The 19,716-nt window shown below is 49.2% G+C and overlaps 1 protein-coding gene across 3 annotated transcripts in view; it reads right to left on the bottom strand.

Annotated features, from left to right (window-relative positions):
• ODF2 (outer dense fiber of sperm tails 2) overlaps nucleotides 1-19,716 on the bottom strand; it is a 30,896-nt gene that overhangs the window by 3,321 nt on the left and 7,859 nt on the right. For 2 of the 3 annotated variants that reach the window (XM_028127296.2, XM_028127301.2), the window contains exons 4-17: nucleotides 17,583-17,753; nucleotides 16,640-16,800; nucleotides 15,854-15,983; nucleotides 15,171-15,302; nucleotides 13,220-13,291; nucleotides 10,694-10,765; nucleotides 10,459-10,575; nucleotides 9,620-9,805; nucleotides 9,013-9,122; nucleotides 7,178-7,313; nucleotides 3,622-3,732; nucleotides 3,356-3,460; nucleotides 2,375-2,533; nucleotides 965-1,065 (exon numbers count right to left, since the gene is read on the bottom strand). In XM_028127296.2, coding sequence (XP_027983097.1) covers nucleotides 965-1,065; nucleotides 2,375-2,533; nucleotides 3,356-3,460; nucleotides 3,622-3,732; nucleotides 7,178-7,313; nucleotides 9,013-9,122; nucleotides 9,620-9,805; nucleotides 10,459-10,575; nucleotides 10,694-10,765; nucleotides 13,220-13,291; nucleotides 15,171-15,302; nucleotides 15,854-15,983; nucleotides 16,640-16,800; nucleotides 17,583-17,753 — 1,763 coding nt within the window. Of the gene's footprint in view, nucleotides 1-964; nucleotides 1,066-2,207; nucleotides 2,534-3,355; nucleotides 3,461-3,621; nucleotides 3,733-7,177; nucleotides 7,314-9,012; nucleotides 9,123-9,619; nucleotides 9,806-10,458; nucleotides 10,576-10,693; nucleotides 10,766-13,219; nucleotides 13,292-15,170; nucleotides 15,303-15,853; nucleotides 15,984-16,639; nucleotides 16,801-17,582; nucleotides 17,754-19,716 lie in introns of those variants that run through there. The other variant, XM_054726937.1, reaches the window with a different exon arrangement.

Raw genomic sequence — 19,716 nt, 5'->3', positions numbered from 1 at the left:
TCGCGTGACCAGCCTTGGGCAGCAGTGACCATCCCGATGTGCAAGCACAGTCGCCACTGCACTTCTGGAACATGCTCCACTCTAAGGAGCTCTGCGAGTCCTGCTGAGTCCAGCTGCATGTCTGAGGCCAGCAACGCAGAGGAGAGGTGGGGCCCGAGACCAACTGGTTCAGGTTTCTACCTGTAGGCTGCCTGAGCAGGCACAGCCTCCCGGGGCCTCAGGCCTTTCAACTCCGAAACAAAGGCTCAAGCCCTCATTTCCCAGACGCTAGACGCTCTGGAGGAAGGCAGGAGGCTAAGCTGCAGCTTTGCCAGGCACCAGCTGAGTGACCTTGGGCAAGTCACTGAACCTCTCCCGGAGCTCAGTTTCCTCGTTTAAACTGGGATACCAACTGCACCCTACCTATACTGTATGTCTCTGTTGGCCAGGTAATGTGCTGAGCCCTTTGAAGCTTACCTCATTGAAGACTCCCAATAACCCCCTGTGCTACACTATTTTCCCTACCTTGATCCCTTTCTCAAGGTTAGTAATCAGAGGTTCAGAAGGATTAAATAACGGGACCCAAGGCCAGGGCTTCCGATGACTACAGGTGTAGTATTCACCCCTGACTGCCTCCTACGTCCATAAGAGAAGAATCAGAATGCTTCTGGGAAGGGTGATCGGGAACACAGCAGAATGGGGAGGAAATGCCCCACAGCAGCCTGCAGGCCCTGCGGGTTTGCTTGGACCAAGTGTGCCTGACAGGTGGTCCTGTGGGTGGTCTGATGCTGACCACACTGTTCTGGAGCATCACCCGGGCAGGAGACCACCTTCCTCTCTCCCACAATGCTTACCACTGCGCTGAAAGCAGCTTTTCCTCTGAGGTCTGCCTAGTACCTTCCAGCACACTAAGCCCAAAGCAGCTAAGCGGCTGAAAGTCTCAGGTCCTAGGAAGAGGACAGAGTTGGAACCGAGTGCCTCTAACCTCTCCAGTTCATCCACCTTCAGACTCAGCTGTTTATTTTCCTTCTGGGAAGCCTGGTGTTTCTCTCTCGCCATCTCCAGCTTGTCCCCCTGATGCTCGATCTAAAATGACAGGAACAGACTGGTTTACGAGAGAACTTCCGGTGCGGCCCTCCCTTCTCCCTGTGACCTGTAATCCACACCCAGGAGAGGCATGCTGCCCTCAGCAGGCATCCAAGTCTCAACACACAACCTGGAGGAGAGAGGAGAGCAGGGACAGGTTAGGTCCAGCTCCCAAGACTGTGGGCCTGCCCACACCCAGAAGCCAGGTTTGATCCTGCAGAACCACGCCGACGCTTTCTTGACCTGGAGACGCCTCAGTGGGATCCGGGGCAGACAGGAGAAGGCAGAAGCAGATGGCAGGCCCAGGCCCACACGACACACCAGGGAGCGTTTTACCAATGACTTTGCCGGTAGTGCTGATTTCATTCTCCCCTTAATTGGGGACAAGTGCGGGCAAGGCAAGAGGAAAGCTATCAATTCTTTCAGGCTGGCAAGTGCGAGAAGTTATCCAGAGGGAGGCTCTACTGAGAGCTCAGGCATCTGGGCTGCAAGGCCCTGAGATGCTCAGGTTCAAGATGACGAGGTAATTGAAGAGTATTGGGGACAAGGCTTGGGAACCAGACAGAGCTGGCTGGGTCCCAATCCCTGTTGATTAAAGATCAGCTCTGTGACCTCAGGAAATTCCTTCTCCCTCTCTGCCCTGGGCTGCTTTCTGCAAAATGGGCAATAAACCTTACAAAGTTCCTAGAAGAATGAGAGGATGGTGGAGCACAGGGCATGTGCTCTAGCGGTGGTAGCTACTTTTATTATTATTACAATGAAGCAGGTCCAGAGAGGGAAAGGGCCTTGCCCAAGGTCACACCGCAGAGGAGAGGCATGTAATTTCTGAGGCATCGTAGGCATGGTTCCCGGTACCCAGAGGAGCCTGCTTCTGGGCGGAAGGGAGCCCTCTTCAGGACAGACTCTCAGGCAGTGGCTCTGCTGAGAAGGGAAGGCAGCCAAAGCAAGAAAGTGGGGAAAACGAACACCTGCGGCTGGCGCTGTGGGTGCAAGGCTGAGGACAGCAGCAGAGCAGGCAGGGCAGGGGCAGGCGGAGACCTGCAGCACGGGGGTGGGGGGGGGGTGGTAACAGCAGGAGGGCCCAGCAACTCCAGTGAGTGACGGCTCCTATAACTAGAATCATTTGGTGCGAACACGAGGCATTTGGCACACCAGACTTTTATTTCACAGCACTGATGATAGCTCACTCCTTTCAGAAACGGCAGCCAAGAAAAAAGAAGTGGTCCTCCCATGGGGGGCGTGCAGCTCATCTTGGTAAGCGGGCCCCTGCTCGGGCCAGTTCGTGGGACCCTTTCTGCCAGTCCCTTACCCGGCTGCGCAGATCTGATATGATGGCTGAGAGGTCGATGTTCTTCCTCTCGTAGCCCTGCAGCTGGTCTTGGCACTCTGCAAGCTTAGACTCGGTGATCTTGAGGATGTCAGGCAGCTGCTGCAGGTCAGCCAGCTGGGACTGGAATTGCCTACGTGCCTGGGGTGGGGGAGGAAAAGCCCACTGTTGGGAAGGGCCCAGCTGCTGAAGGGTAAAAAAGTGCAGCCTGCCCTCCCACAGGCCACTGAGGGTGTGCAGTCATCATCAGATACCACCACCAGGACCCAGGCATTGTGCTAAGGGCTCTATGAATTACTCGTTTAATTCATACAACCTGTGAAGTAGGTGTTGTTTTCCCCATACATGGACCTTAAGGATGAAAGGCTCATTTGCCAATGGTCACTGAGCTAGAGCCAAGACTAAAGCCTAGTTTAACTCCCAAGCCCCTAGAAGGCAACCACAAAGCAACAGGTAGGGGGAAGGGTAAGAACTCCTGGTCTCAGCCCCCCTGGTATGAATTAACAGGGAGACTGAGGACTAGAGGAGGCAGTGACTTGCCCACGGTTATGCAACAAGTCAGTGGCTGAGCCTGGACTCGGCCCATCTCCGAGGTTACTACTAAAATGATTGTTTGCTTCTAGACAGCCAAGCCAACTCTAGGCAAATAAGGCTCTTTGGGGAACAGGATAGGAGGCACATTTTCTGGATGGCACAAAATAAAGACAACACGCAGAACAAAATAGGCATGCCTAAGACATGGCATATCTCTGGATTTGAAGGAAGTTGGAGAATGAAAAAAACCAGGAGGGAGAAGGAGATAAAGAAGCATAAGCGAGAAGAGATAATGTAGAGAAGGCCAGCCCAGCAATAAGAAACTTGGTTCATCTTTGTTGTCCACACCAGGGAAGATCGAAGGCAGATGAGAGAGACGGATGGACACAGAGTTGGGTGGAGGAAGAAAGCAAGGAAGGGGAGCAGTACCGCTTCAATCTCTTTGTTCATCTCATCTTTAAGGATCTTGTTCTCTTTGTCGCAGCGTTCCAGCTGGGCAGCTACCTCATCGGCCTCTAACCTGGTCTTCAACACCTAGGGACCAACAAAGCATCAGGCGGTCTTGGGCAGAGCCAAGTTTTGATGAAAAAAAAACCTTTCACACCAAACCCCTCCCAGGAAAGGCCTCCTGGTCAATCTCCCAGCAGCTGAGAGGTGCTGCCCTTACAGGGCAGGGGCACTTGAGAGAGACCTACCTGACTCTTATAGTTGTCAATCATCCCCTCATAATTCTTAGCCGATGCCTTCAGCTGCTGGACCTCGAGGTGCGCCTGATTGAGTTTGTCCTCCATTGGAGCGAAGCTAGCCTAGAAGAGGTGGCCCCGTGAGTAACCAACAAGGTTCCAAGCAGGTAATCATCTCACCCTCAGTTCCTCCTCCCAGGGCCCTTCTATTCAAACCCACACCAGTGGTTTTCCTGAGAGGCACCAGGGCAAGATTCCTAAGGTGTTCAACTCAAGTGAATATAGAGACAAATAAGGGACACGTGTTTTCTTGTTCTCATTACAAAAGCAATAATAATCAGTAAAGAAAATGGAGATAAGACCAAGAAAAAATGAATCAGGATGCATGATACCTTGGTTTATGGCTATATATTAACAGTTGGGTAGTAGTTTTAATTTTCAACAAGAATGGGACTATACCAGTGGTCGGCAAACCGCGGCTCGCGAGCCACATGCGGTTCTTTGGCCCCTTGAGTGTGGCTCTTCCACAAAATACCACGGCCTGGGCGAGTCTATTTTGAAGAAGTGGCATTAGAAGAAGTTTAAGTTTAAAAAATTTGGCTCTCAAAAGAAATTTCAATCGTTGTATTGTTGATATTTGGCTCTGTTGACTAATGAGTTTGCCGACCACTGGACTATACCATACTTATTGCTGTGCAACATACTTTTTCAACAGTTATGTTATGAACTACTTCTGAGGTCAATAAATGTCCTCCTGCAACCCAAATACTCACCTTAGCAGATGGGACAAAACAAATCATGTATCTCGATATAATAAAATAATAAGCAGTCATTAGAAGAGATAAAGCTTTAAAAAAAAAAGACCTAAAAAGACATCCATGAGATATTGTTGAATGAGGAAAGCAGGCTGCAGAATAATGCATGAATGGGTTTGAATATGTATGTTAGTATGTGGGGAAGGGGCCCTGGAAAAATACACATCCACAGTTAACAGAGACCTTTACTTCTATATCACATTTCTGTAATGTTGTACATTTTTACTATGAGCAGATTTTACCTTTGTAATTATAATATCTAAGAAAATACACTTCTACAAATATCACTGAATGGCCACACTACATTACCCTACACAGATATATCATCCTGTAAGTAACTCAACTAATGGTTAGACTTGGTGGCTGTCTTTTTTGTTGTTGTTGTTAATTCTCACCCGAGATATTTTTCCATTGATATTTAGGGAGAGTGGAAAAGAGAGGGAAAGACAGAGAGAAACATTGATGAGAGAGAAACACATCAACTGGTTACCTCCTGCATGAGCCCCAACCATGGCCTGGGCCGGGGAGAATGTGGTGATGCGTGTAAAATGCCTAACATGACACTCAGCAGGTCACATGCAGTAGACATGACTTTGAGGTTCATTAACACTGACTCTCCTAGGGGACCCCTCCACATGAATTCATTTTCACTTTAATGTGATTATTATCTCTACTTTATAGAATAAGGAAATTGAGGCTTGGGGAGGAGCCTGCAACCAAGGTACATGCCACTGACCAGAATCGAACCTGGGACCCTTTGGTCCGCAGGCTGACATGACACTCTATTCCACTGAGCCAAACCAGCTAGGGCGAGGCTGTCTTTAATTTGCATTGCAACACCTGCACTACAACAAATACTACTACACTCCCACCACAGTGGCTAAAATGAGGTCTGATGTGTTGTGTTGACGAGGAGACATGGAGCAACTGGTTCTCACATGTCCCTGATGGGAGTGTAAATTTGCACAACTAGTTTCTTGTATAGTAATATGTACCAAAGCCACACTTATGCACACCACCAGATGACCTGGCAATTCTATTTCAAGGTATAAAACCTGTAAAAATACATGAAATATGCACATAAAAAAATGTTCTATAACCCAAATGTCCATCCCCAGTAGGATGAATAAATTATGGTGCAGCCATACTGTATAGCATTGAGAATGAATAAACTGCCACACACAACGTGGATAACTTTCACAAAGCTAGGCACAAAGTTCACAAACAAGCAAGCTAATCTGTGATGACAGCAATCAGGATAATGGTCACCTTCTGAGGGGGAGTTTGTATAGGCCATGTCACGGGTGCTAGAAAGGTTCAATCAGGGTGACTGATGGACATAGCGTGTTCACTTTTGTGTGGTGTACTTACTTAAAATCACTCTTACTTAACAAACAGAAAACATGACTAAAAAAATAAACCTAGCCCAGCTGGTGTGGCTCAGTGGTTGAACATTGACCTATGAACCAGGAGGTCACGGTTCAATTCCCGGTCAGGGCATATGCCCGGGTTGTGGGCTTGATCCCCAGTAGTGGGCATGCAGGAAGCAACTGATCAATGTTATCTCTCATCATTGATGTTTCTATCTCTCTCTCCCTCTCTCTCTGAAATCAAGAAAAATATTTTTAAATAAATAAACCTGGATGCTACTGTCCAGATCAATTGAAACCAAGATCAAACCTGGCTCTGAAATGTCAACCTCTATTCAGGTGCCTCTTGCCCCTGGCATGCGAGGAGGATATATGGCAAGTGGTTATGAGCTAGAGCTCCAGACCCAGACTCAGGTTCAAATCCCAACGCCAACACTTCCAACGGTAAAATCTTGGCAAGAAACTTGACCTTTCTCTAAGCCTCAATTTCCTTATTCTATAAAGTAGAGATGATAATCACATTAGAAGGTTAAAGTGAAAATGAATTCATGTGGAGGGGTCCCCTAGGAGAGTCAGTGTTAATGAACCTCAAAGTCATGTCTACTGCATGTGACCTGCTGAGTGTCATGTTAGGCATTTTACACGCATCACCACATTCTCACAAGGACCTCATTTCCTCCCACTAAGGAACTGCAGCAACCAAGGATGAGATGTCTCACCCAGGTCCCAGAGCTAGTAAGAGGCAGAGGCCGGACTTGCATCTGGGTAGTAGGTCTTAATTTAAATCTCTCGGACATTGCTTTTACTTTTTTTAAAAGTTGATTTCAGAGAGGAAAGGAGAGGGAGAGAGAGTTATAAACATCAATGATGAGAGAGAATCATTGATCGGCTGCCTCCTGCACACTCCCTACTGGGGATCGAGCCCTAACACAGACATGTACCCTTGACCGGAATCAAACAGGGCACCCTTCAGTCTGCAGGCCGATGCTCTATCCACTGAGCCAAACTGGTTAGGGCCGAAAGTTGTTGTTTATATCGAGGTCACCCCAACCTAAATTACTAACTCAGTTAAAAATAATTTATTTCCTGTGGTATTATAATTGTGTTTTATAAGTTAGCTAATTAAAGCTCCATAGGGTCTTCTCGTCTTATTTTTGTATTCCCGCCTCTGCACGGAAGTCAGTTTCACTGATTAAAAGTAATAGACAGTAAAACCCTCGTGTGGCCATTCATACACTCTGACTCCAGGGCGCCTTAATCCCTCTGCTCCCTCCAGGCCCTGTGAAAACCGCCATGGTCATCTCTGGGCACCAACCAGGCATGCCCAGCCATCAGTCTCTCTGCCGTTCCCTATCTGTCCCAGCCCCAGCTCTCAATACAGACCTTCAGCCTCTCATTCTCTAGTTTAAATGCAGAATACTCGGCAGTCTGCCGGTGTAGTCTCTCCACCAGGCTGTCCCGGTCTTCCCGCATCTTCTCCTCCAAGGTTTGCTGTTGGTTCACGAGATCCGTCACTCGGCTGGAAGGTCACAAAGTGAAAGCGGACCGGGAGAGTCAATTACACAGCTTCTGAGGAGCCCAGGCCTTTGTGTGGAGTGGGGTCAAGTGTTCCTACCCAGGCCATGTCCCACCTTCTGGCCCCTGCATGCTCCCCAATATCCACTCTGAGAAGCAGCTGTATGGCCTGCCCTGGCATTGCTGCTTGTGGCATTCCCTTGGATCCCACTTCTGATAACAACCTTCGAGATTTGTCTCCCATACCAACCCCTCGAAAAGCCTTCTCCATCCTGACTTCCCATGAGGCCGAGACACTTCCCGAAGACAAGGACCAGAGACTTGATCCCTTCCCAGCTCCCACAGCATCCCCTGCATCTCCCAGCCAATCAGGCCTTAAAGTCAGGACAGAACTCCTGGCTGGGTGGTCAGGGACATCACACCCTAGGCATGCCTATCCCTCAGGCACACATCACACTGAGGTTCAGTATCTCCCAGGCAAGGACAGGTGTCATGTTGGCTTGTTCACATGTGCGAGCACTCACCTAGCTCAGGCAAGAATGGCAATGAATGGATATGAAACAGAGGGAGAGAAGTCAACTCGGCAGGCAGCTGCCCACCTGTGCTCCAGCCCTTCGCCTTCCCTCAGCCACTGAGCAGAGCAGTCATCCAAGCCTCAGAGCAGCACTGGCGCTCACAGATGCTCCTCGTCCATCTTGACCACAGACCCAATACAGAACCTTTCTATGCTGTATGTTCTCAGTATCGATCAATTATGGTTCAGTCAGCACTGACTAGGCCCAAGCAAACACATCACGTTGTTTTACCTGGCAAACTCCTACTCACCCTTAAAAACCCAGTTCAGACTTCCTTCCTGAGGGCATCTCTCCCCTGTACCATATATCCTTCTATCGTAATGATCTGATCTGTTTTCTCCCATTAGATGGAGACCTTTCTGAGGGCAGCACTTGGCAAAGGGGCTGGCACATAGCAGGTTCTCACGATATGTTCGCTAAATTGAGTTGAAGACAACAGAAGATGCTTCCTCAGGGAAGACTTTCCTGACCTGGAGACCAAGTCAGTCCCCTGGGACCTGTCCTCGGCCCAGATAGTCCAGGTCTCTGCAGCCCCATCGCCCCCATTTGATTACAGGTTTGTAACCTCCATGAGAGCAGAGAAGCATTTGTCATTTTTACTGCTGTGACCCTAAAGGCCAGCACATAGCCTGGGATATAGGAGATGCTCAATCTTTTTAACGGAGTGAACACATGAACACAGCTGACACTGAGAATGAATAGTCACTGGAGAGTACACAGGCCATAACTCTGACGTACTGACTGGTTGGCAAAACAGCAGACACACAGGATTCCCAGCCATCCCATGCCCAAGAACAGGAATGAGGTGCCCCGTGGGCCTGTGCCCATTGCCCGTGGTGTGCAGATTAGGACCCACCCCAGGCCCAGGGGCTGCAGCCAGGCCCAAGCCGCTGTCAGCAGAGAAGCCTGGACCCAGGACTGCTTGGGGGGCAGGACCCGTGGTCCAACCGGAAAGCCCACCTCAGGGCTGCCCACATCTCAGTCCAATGCAGCCCTTGACTGGAGGAGACCAAATGGCAGCCGTGTGTGTGATGTGACTGCCTCGGGTCGCCAGGCTCCTCCCACCTGCATACCCACCTCCCTCAGCCAGCCCGCGCGCCCTCTGCCCTCTCCCAACACAAGACGTACTCATTCAGGACGATAATTTCCAGCTCGAGGTCCCCCTTGTCTTTCACAACTTGGTTGTAGCGGCTCCTCCATGACTCCAGAGTGGATAAAGCTTCAGCAACATAAAGATCCTGGGAACACGGGACAGCAGGGCCCATCAGCCTGGTGTCAGTGCTAAGGCCGAGGGAGCTGGGGGCTGGGTCACCCTGGCCGGCCCCCGACCCTCCCTCCTGCAAGCCCTCTCTAGAGAGCACCGAGAGTGATGGGGAGGCCAGCTGTTGCTTTTAGATTTCCAACAGTCACATGCACCCTGTTTGCAAATCCTTCCTTAATCATCATTCCTACCCACAACATCGAAGTGGCTCAATTGTCCATCTCCAGCCAGCCTTCCTTTATCACCCTTTACCCACTTAATCCCCCGCTACCTCCCTCTCCCCCAGCTCTCCATCCCATCAGCTCATTCACCCACGCCAGTGCCACTTCCCCTCCATTCACCCACCAGCCACCTCTATCCAGCTTTTCCTCCTCCATCCACCCACACCACCTGCGTTCAGCCACCATCCACTGCCCACCTATCTAACCACCCCACCCCCACCTCCAGCAGCCCTCCTCAGGGAACGCCTGCTACCTTGTCAGCAAGTTGCACGTGCAGCTGCTCAGCATACTCCTCGCTCTTCTCAGCTCGTTCCTTCTGGGCTCGGATGGCCTTCTTTAAAGACTCTTTGTCTCGATCTCCCTTTTGCTTCAATTCCTTCAACTGCTCCATGATGGCCTCCACTTCTGCCTTGTGCTGATTCCCACTGCGTTCCAGGTTCTGGGAGGGGAGGGCCAGGGAGCAGATTGAAAGGAAAGCGACGAGGTGAGGGAGAGAGTCAAAGGGAGAGAGGGAGAAAAGGGGACCAGTGAAAAGAGGGAATGGGGGAGAGGGGGTAAGAATGAGTCACAAACTGGGGGGGCGGGGGTTAGGGCTCCCCTAACACAGACCGGAGACGAGGGCCCTTCCCAAGCTCGCCACAGCACCTCCCTGGATCACTGAACCCATCAGGTCTTATGTCAGAACTCTTCTGGAACCTTCCCTTGAACTCCCAGCACAGTAGTCGGAGATCTCCCTGATACTCAGCAGGGCTGTGACTTTAGTGAGTCCCCAGTTCACAGATGCAATCAGCATTTGAGACCATCCTTCCTCCCCATGGGTAGTTAGGAGAACTGAGGGCCTAAGGGATGAAGTGATTGTCTTGGGGCATGAAAATCAATCACTGCTGGGAAGGCACTCAAGACCTCCAGGTCCACTGCTCTGGCCACTGTCCCAGAGTCTCCCTGAAGCACAAGGGCTTTGGTAGCAGCTGCCCCATAATCCTTTGGGGCAAAACCTTCCTGAGTATGATAGGCTTGGCCAGACAACCGCCCTTGAACTGCCAGGCACCTGCCCCCACTTCCCTCCCCACCCCTGCTGGGGCTAGCAGGTACCTTGATCTGCATACACAGGCGACTGTTCTCTGCCTCTTTGCACCGAAGCTGTGCCTGCAAATGCCCACGCATGGACTCCATGGACTTGGAGAGCTCGGATGCTGTCTTTGCTTGAGCCTTTGGACAGATGGAGAAAGACAGAGCCAGAATTTGAACCCAGGCCTCCAATTCTAGAGCACACTGTATCCACTGAGCTCTACTGGCCAGTAAGAGGGAGCAGCTGTTGGGATGGTACCTTCTCACATTGTATTTCCTGGAGGAGCTCTTCCACCTCCTTGTCCTTGTCTTGCAGCAATAACAGCAGCCGCTGCAGAGAACACACAGTCATGAGCTCCCTGGGAAGGGCAAGGAGGCCCAGCCCAGAGAGGAGAGACACTCCATTGTGGGCCTGGCCACCAGGGCCCAAGGTCCCAAATATACTGTATTGGCCCATGTCACAGAGACCCTGGTGGGAAGCACCTAACATCTGTATTAAATATTTAGGACAATACACATGTATTTATTTTGTAATTTTAAAATAAAGTAACATTAATTGTGGTAAACACTGAAAAACACACAAAAATGCTAAAGAACCCCCATACTTCCCAACCCAGAGAACACTGTTAACAGACATTAAAGAAGTTATATGCGCCCTAGCCAGTGTGGTTCAGTGGATAAAGCATCAGCCTGCGGACTAAAGCAGCAGTTGCCAACCGGTGGTCCGTGGACCACTGGTGGTCCGTGAGGTCCGTAAGGTTGGCGACTGCTGGACTAAAGGGTCCCAGGTTCGATTCCGGCCAAGGGTATATGCCCAGGTTGCGGGCTTGATCCCTCCCAGTAGGGGGCATGCAGGAGGCGGCCAACCAATGATTCTCTCTCATCATTGATGTTTCTATCTCTATTTCTCCCTTCCTCTCTGAAATCAATAAAAAAAAAAAAAAGAAGTTATATGCTCCCGGGTTTCGGCACCAAAAAACAAAACAAAATAACAAAAAAGAAGTTACATGCTTTGCCCTGGCTGGTGGAGCTCAGTGGTAGAGCATTACCCCACATACTGAAAGATCCCAGGTTCGATTCCTGGTCCAGGGCACATACCTGGGTTGCAGGTTCAATTCCTTGGCTCCCAGTTGGGGTGCATGCGGGAGGTAACCCATCGATGTGTCTCTCTTACATCAATGTTTCTCTCCCCACCCCCACCTTTCTCCCTTCCACTCTCTCTAAAAATCAGTGGGAAAAAATATCTTCAGATGAGGATTCACAACAACAAAAAAGCCATATGCTTCTTCTGTTCAGTAAATTACACTCCCACATTTGCCATAATGTGATTAAATCTTGCACAGCTTTTGAAACAGCAGCTTAATGTTTCAGGTTACTAATGTATCACAATTTGACCAGGCTTGTCAAGCTGGGAATGCAGGGTTAGGCCTCAGCATCACTGCTGAACTCACAGGGATGTTCAGTGAGGCATTGAGGGCCAAGGCCATACCTTGGGAAGCATGCTGGGCACTAATATATCAAAGGCTCCAAAAGGTCCCAGAGCTAAGAAACCTGTTGCACTTTTTGTTCCGGCCACTTGGCAGTTTCTCAAATTTGGTTATGAGTCACTCCCCACTTTTGTTTTGTAAATAAAACAGTTGTTTCAATTTAAAGAGAATAATTTCACGATAACTAGTAAAATTCACCCCTTTAACATCTTGAGGAACTTAGGGTTCCATGGAGTAAATTCTGGAACATGCTGCCTTGGGAGGCAGTCCTAGAATTGGAATTGTTGAGTCAAAAAGTCTATACCTGCCCAGCCGGAGTGGCTCAGCGGTTGAGCGTCTACCTATGAACCAGGAGGTCAAGGTTCAATTCCCGGTCAGGGCACATGCCCAGTTTGCAGGCTCAATCCCTAGTAGTGGGCATGCAGGAGGCAGCTGATCAATGTTTTTCTGTCACCCATGTTTCTATTTCTCCCTTTTCCCTCTCCCTTCCTCTCTCTCTAAAAATCAATAAAGACATGTTTAAAAAAAAAAAGTCTGTACCTTTTGATGGCTCCCCACCCCCCCGCCCCCTGTGAAACGAAGGAAGAGCTTAGGGTAGAAGGAGCAAAAGCCTGGGCAGTGGTGTACTTTGGCTCCCTAGGAATGTTCTAGGAAAGAAGGGCGCCAAGGTGGGGGTGCTATTAGCTCACGGAAAGTCTAAGAGAGAAGAAGCAAGATGAGAGACTACGAGGTGCTGCTTTGGCCCTCTAGGGAAGAAGTGGAATCACTGGAAGTAAAGTCACAGTGAAAGAAGGGAGCTGTGGGGGGGCTGCTGTTAGCGCAGTGAAAGTCAGAGAAAAGGGGTCTTGGAGACAGGTTCAGGTGGGAAGCGCAGGATGAGCTGCTGCTGCTCGTTGCTCCCTTGGTTACAAGTTTGGTGGGACCCTTAGAGTTTAGGAGAGCAAAGTAAGACGCACACCTGAGAGGGAAGAAAGGCGTGGGTGTGATCCAGACAGAGCCCATCCCTTTTGATAGCTTTTAATCCATAACACAAAATTCAGGTGCCAGACGGTCATGATTTGTAATTCCATCCTCACCACCAGCTCTCAGGTTGGTGTCCGGCTTGGTGGCTCAAACTCTCAACTGATCAACTAGATAAGCCCAATGGAGCAGGTAGGACAGGGGACTCAGCCCATTACACAGATCATGAAACTAAGACCCAGAGGAAGGTCAGAGCAGGCTGCAGCTTTCCTGCCTCCTTTCAGCACCGGCAGCTTTGGCGAGGCGACCACTAGAGCAGGCAGGGGCGCTTGACGTACCGCTTTCTCGGAGTCTGCCTCCGCCAGCCGTTTCAGAAGTGTTCCTTGTTGCTCCATCAGCCTTCCGGAATCCTTCCAGGGAAGGCAAGGGAAAGCCAAGTCATTAAGCAATAAACCTAGGCGGCTACATTCTATTGATTCTTTCTCTTTTCCAAAATTACACTTCTAGTTATTAAGGTAATGAATTACTTTCTCATTATGAAATATTAGTGAGCAGATAAAGCTCGTCCTCCTCACCCCCGTTCTCCTGTTATTAGTTTGATGAGCGTCTCACCCATCCTTCCTCTATGCATTTATTTAAGGACACGTAGAGATACATTATCTTTTGGGGAGTAGAGATTCATGTGTAATTTTATCAAAACGTTATTATACTGTTTTTTTGTGCTACAACTTGATTTTTTAAAGTAGTTTTATTAAGATATAAAGTCACCCAATTTAAAATGTACAATTCAATGGTTTTTGGTACATTTCATCATTAATTTTTTTAATGCGGTAAAATACTTATAACATAAACTGTGCCATATTAAGTCTAAAATTCTGTGGCATACAGAACATTCTGAGGCAATCCTCACTACTATCTAGTTCCGGAACATGCGCATCACGCCAAAAGGAGAGCCTGGACCTGTTACGCAGTCAGCCTCCATTCTCCTCCCCCGGCCACCTCTCATCGGCTTTCTGTCTCTAACGTGCCACTGCATTATTTTTAAACTCCCCTCATAACCTCTGGGTGATAAGGTTGCTCCCAGGTTTTGCAACTAAAATAGACACCACTGGGCATGTACCAAGAGGAGGCTTTCTGCAGGGCATTTTAGCTGTCACAAATCAGAGAGGTAAAAACCACCCACCGAGAACACTGAGCTGGAAATAAAAGTTATTACACTTTTAAGAAAATAATTTTGCTAGAACTAGTACTATTCATAGAAATATAGTCTAGATACTCTCAAGCCCACGAGGATAGTGTACACTGAGTCCTCAAATAACACTACCTGTGACAGAAACGATCTGAAAGTAGGTCTCCATCAACAGAAGAATGGACACACAAAGTGTGGTATTGTCATAAGATAGGACATAGCAGTGAAAAGTAATTACCTTAAGCCACAAGGATAAAAACAGATTTCATAAAAATATTGAGTGAAAAAAGCAAGCTCAATAGAATATGTGTGGAATAATACCATTTACGTAAAGTTTGAAAACATGCTCAACAATACCAGATGTTGCTTGAAGATACATACGTAAATGATAAAACTATCAGATTTGAGGTAAAGGTCCCCTGAAGGAAGGGAGAAGGGGTTACTGCCAAAGGAGACACAGGAGGGATTTAATGATGTGGACGAGGTTTTGTTTGGAATGCTGAACACCACATATTATTACTCATTTTAAACATTAATTTTAAAAAGTAAAAACAAGTTGACAATATCGGGACAAAAAGACACTCAACTAAGAAAAGTGTCATCATTTCAACAGCCAGGGGTTTTGAGATCTTTGGTAACCCTTTGGTTTTGAACCAAACAGGAAGATGGGAGTTTATAGTTGTCAGTCTTTTCAGAATAATTTGCTAACATAAAACATATTTCACTGACCATCTTTTAAGAAGATGAAGTGATACCACACAATGTGTGTCCGCCGGCCGTTAGTCTTCCTTCTACTTCCCCAAAGCTCAGGTCTAGTCCTCTCCCCGTGTTGCTGCACGAGCTCTGGAACAGGCTCAACTCCTCCCCGACTCCCCACTGCCCTTCTCCTGACTCCACGGTCCTTCCTGTGCAGCCCAGTCCAGCTTCCACGTCTACCAGGGGCGGACACTCAATGTGAATGATTTGGTCCGATCTTTCTACAGCCCTCTCAGGGCAGTCACCAACAGTATTATTTGTTCACAGAAGATGAGACTGAGGCTCAGAGAGGATGGGCATGGATCGGAGTCAGGCGCCCACGGTGGGCCCGGGCCGGAGCTCACCTCTTTGCAGTGCTGATCCTTCAGTAGGTCTCGGAGGGTGCGGTTGGTCTCCTCAAATGTGCTCAGCTTCTGCAGGAGAAGTTCCTTCTGCCTCGTCAGGGTGTTGATGTCCGTGCAGGTCATTTGTTTTTCCTGGAAGACAGCAAGAAGTCTTACATGGTTCAGGGAGAGAAGGGAGGAGCTGGCAGAGGCAGGCCACACCAGGACTTAAGAGGTGCTGGTGCCAGGAAGCCCAGGAAAGAGCTGGGCTGTGTACAGGGCCAGGGTGGGGAGGACAGCTTCCTGGAGGTCTCGGACCGGGAAGGATGGGCAGGATCTGGGCCCGCTGACGGCCATAGTGGGGAAAGTCAGTGTGGGTGAGTGCAGTCAGGGCAAGCTTCCGAGAGGAAGCTCAGGACACCACCTGGTGGCTGATACTGTACTGCAGGAATCGGATGGTGGAGTGATCCCAAGAGACCCATGATGAGGTCTCCTCAGAGGCCCTGGCCACCAGAGGTCATCCTTGAGGGTCCGGCCCTGGACCTCAGAGTGGGGGATGGGAGCCGAGGAGTTCAATGTGCCCTTCCCCCGCCTGGAGATGTCATAAAGTCAGCCTGATGACTGCGTAGAGCCCCCACCCTAGCTTGTGGCTGCCCCCTCTCTGGGCCCAGTCGCAGGGCTAGGTTGCTCTGCCTGCCACTCACCGTCTTCAGCTTTCCGATGGTATCCTTCAGGGCCATGACTTGCTTGGCAGCGGCAGCCCCATCCATTTCCGCCTCCACCAGCTTGGACATGAGGCACTCCTTCTCCTGCTGGAGGTGTTTCTTCTGAAGCCTGGGGCCAGAAGGGAGGGCTCTGAGCCTCTCAGGCCCCAGCCGCCCGGAGCTCTGAGGCTCGCCTCACAATGCCCTGTGAGCCTCATCTCCCAGTCAAGGAACGGTGGGGGAGGGGGGACAGGCAGCCCTCTGGTCCGAGTGGCCTAGAAAGACACCTGGGCACCAAAGCAGGGCGTCCACACCAGGTCACATGGTGCCACCTACAGCCCTACTTGTCCTGCCCCTGGCCACTGCCCTGGCCTCGTAACCATCTTCAGATCAGCTTTGGAGCCCTCCCATCCACTCTCCACACTGGAGCCAAATCTGGTCACACCACTTCCTGCTTTGAAAACCCTTCCATGGCTCCCAATTGCCCTCAATGCAAACTCCTCAAAGGGGCTGCTAAGAGCCAGCCCCTGACAAACTCCATGGCACCCCTTGCCTCTGCCCACCCACCCTCCTCACTCAGGCCTGCTTTCCATTTCTCAGTCACAGAAGCCTCCCCTCTTGGGGCCCTCACACAGGATGTTCCCCAGCATCCACCTGCCTAACTCCTAACCATCTACAGGACTCCCTTTAATGTCCCTTTTCCCAGAAAGGCTCCCCTCACCCACCCCCACTCTGGGGGGGTCCTCTTCCTAAGGAGGGCTGGCCTCCAGGGCAGGGCCGCCTTACATGGTAAAGTCCTTCTCCTCCTTGATGCGCTCGATGTTGTGCCTCAGCACCGTGTTCTCATGCTCGGTCTCGGCCAGCTCGTGGGCCACCTCCTCCAGCTCCTCCTTCCGCTCCTCCAGGAACCTCTTAGCCATCTGACGCTCACCCTTCTGCATCTTGACCTGTCCATGGGCATGCAGGTGGGGCCACTGAGGGGCGGGCCCTCCTCCCTGCCACATGTGAGGCCCACCTCCGAGTGAGAGCTACATAGGTACTTGGTGCATCGGGGTGAAATCTTAGTTCACTGTCACAAAGACTCAGGGAAGGAACTATTCTGCTCATTTCCTCATTACTGAGGAAACCGAGTACAGTCAGCCTGAGTGGCTTGCTGGTTGGGGAAAGAGCCAGGCTATAAACCGTGGGTCAACTGGACGAGAGGTGTGACCAAAAGGCCCCTGTGCTGTGGGCTACGGCGGGAGGAGGGACTGCTGCCAGGCCGCCCGCCCCAGGTTCTCCGGGAGGGCCCAGGGCCCCGAGTACAGGGGCGGATTAGAGGCACAGGCCACATTAGCAGGGAAGGCCTGGGTTTCACGCCGGCAACGCCAACTTCCTAGTTGGAGGCCGTGGTCTTCCAGGTTGTTTCCGTTCCCATTGCCACATTCCACCCAAAGACACCGTCCAGCAACTGAGGACAAACTTCATTTCCAAAATAGGGACTCTACCACGACAGGTTCATCGGTGTATTAAAATAGGCCGCCCACACAGAGCACCAGGCAAGGTCAGGGTGGGCCGGGCCAGTGTCCAATGGAGAGGGATCCCAGGCTGCCCTGGCTACCCTCCAGGGGCATCCCACGTTCTGGGCAGAGATGCGTGGGTGGCCTGCAGAGAGGTGCCCACCAGGAACACACCTGGGAAGTCCCACACAACCTCAGGTTCTAGCTGCCCAGCCTCCCACATCCCTCACCTCAGATTTGAGACAACCAACTGCGTTCATTAGACTGTCAATCTTCTTATCATAATGGTTCATTTTACAGTGACCCGAGTCGTCATCCTCTGTAGAGAGGTCACTTAACCGCATTACTGAGACCAGCTTTTCTGAAGACGGTGGCGTAATCTCCAGGCAGTGAGGTGGATTCTGATGTAGAGGAGGGAGAACACAGGAACTCATAAGGCAAATCCACAGCCATCAGCTCCACCACACCTGGCTGTCCACCGGAGGCAGGAAGAACCAGAACTGCTAACGGGCCAGCCACAGGGGCCCCGGGAGCAAGCATATGCCATACCTACTTGATGGAATGCCACCTATCCTTGTTTAAATGTTTTTAAATATTTTCTAACACAGAGATAGTATTTAAAATAAAGAACATAAAGTGGCAAAAACAGTAATTTCTAAAGTTGGCAAAAGTTTGGGGCAAGAAATGTTTTCATATACCTAGAGTGGAAGTGAAATGTGTCAAAAGTTTTTAAAATGAATATGAATGCCTAATAGTAGATAGTTGTGAAGGTAACAAATCTTTCATAAAAGACATTTTAAGGACAAGTGAGGGAATTTGAATATTCACCAGATATTATGATATTAAGAAATAAAGTTTTTAGGAGTAATAATTGTCATTTTGGTTATATAGAAAAAATGTTATTAGAAATACATACTGAATAATATGGTATGATGTTCAGAAAATATTTAAATACATCAGCATAAAACAATTTTAAATGCATATGCCCCTCAGAAGAGTTTATGCAAAGCTGTATAATGCTTTGCTATTAAGACTTCAGAAAGAATATTATAATGTGAGGGTCCAGGATTTGCATGGGTTTTTGGTAAATTGAACTTGACTCATTCTACAAATTTATTGATGCATTAAGTAGCTGCTGTTTCTCATTATTTATGTAGTTCTTTGCTCCTCTTTTTAAAAAAATATATTTTTATTGACTTCAGAGAGGAAGGGAGTGGGAGAGAGAGATAGAAACATCAATGATGAGAGAGAATCATGGATCGGCTGCCTCCTGCACGCTCCCAACTGGGGATCAAGCCCGCAACCTGGGCATGTGCCTTTGACCGGAATCGAACCTGGGACTCTCAGTCCACAGGCCGATGCTCTATCCACTGAGCCAAACCGGCTAGGGCTCTTTGCTCCTCTTAAGCCACTGTTGGCTGACCTTCTGTGCCAATTTCCAGGAAAAGAGGATGGCTATCAGGAGTAAAAGGTAGTATACAATAAGAGTGTAACTGTTATGTTAAACAAGTAGGACTCATTGGGCACAATTTAAAAAATGTATGTGCCTTTGGTTCCAGCAATTCTATTTCTAGGGATTTATCAAGAAAATGAATCAGTATTTAAATTCAAGGCAAGGATACAGATAAATATATGACAATATAGTATTGTTTAAATACGTAACAGTACAAACACACATATAATAGAATACTGTCTTAAAAAATTAACATGCGCCCTGGCCGGCGTGGCTCAGTTGGTTGAGAGCTGCCCCATGTACCAAAAGGTCACTGATTCGATTCCTGGTCAGGGCACATACCCAGGTTGCAGGTTTGGTCCCCAATTGCCAGAGGCAACCAATCAATGTTTCTTTCTCCTCTCTCTCTCAAATCAAAACATAAAAATTAAAAATAAAACCACTAAAAAATAATAACATGCAACGGAAACATAGTTAAAGTATGTTTTTAAAAAAGGATGTTGTGCCCGGCAGGTGTGGCTCAAGGGATTGAGCATCGCCCTATACACCAAGAGGTTGCTGGTTTGAGTCCTGGTCAGGGCAGAGGCCTGGGTTTCGGGCTCCATCCCCAGGACGGGGCGTGCAGAGGGCAGCCGATGGATGTTTCTCTCTCATTGATGTTTCTATGTCTCTCTCTCTCCACCCCTCCCCCGTCCCTTCTTCTCTCTCTCTAAAATAAATATAAACATTTTTTTTAAAAAGGATGTTGTACAATAATTAAAATATAATCCCATTGTTACAAAAATTAAAAATGAGTCTGTTCATAAGACAAGATCAGGAAGTTGCAAGTGACATAGGTCATTTCAGGGTGGTGGGATCATAGGTGTTTTTCAGTTTCTTCCGTAACTTGGATTTTCTAATTTATCAACAAT

This window comes from Eptesicus fuscus, chromosome 15, assembly GCF_027574615.1.
Source record: "Eptesicus fuscus isolate TK198812 chromosome 15, DD_ASM_mEF_20220401, whole genome shotgun sequence".
Lineage (NCBI taxonomy): Eukaryota > Metazoa > Chordata > Mammalia > Chiroptera > Vespertilionidae > Eptesicus > Eptesicus fuscus.
The sequence above is the reverse complement of the archived record's forward strand: the minus strand, read 5'-3'. Positions and strand labels throughout refer to the sequence as shown.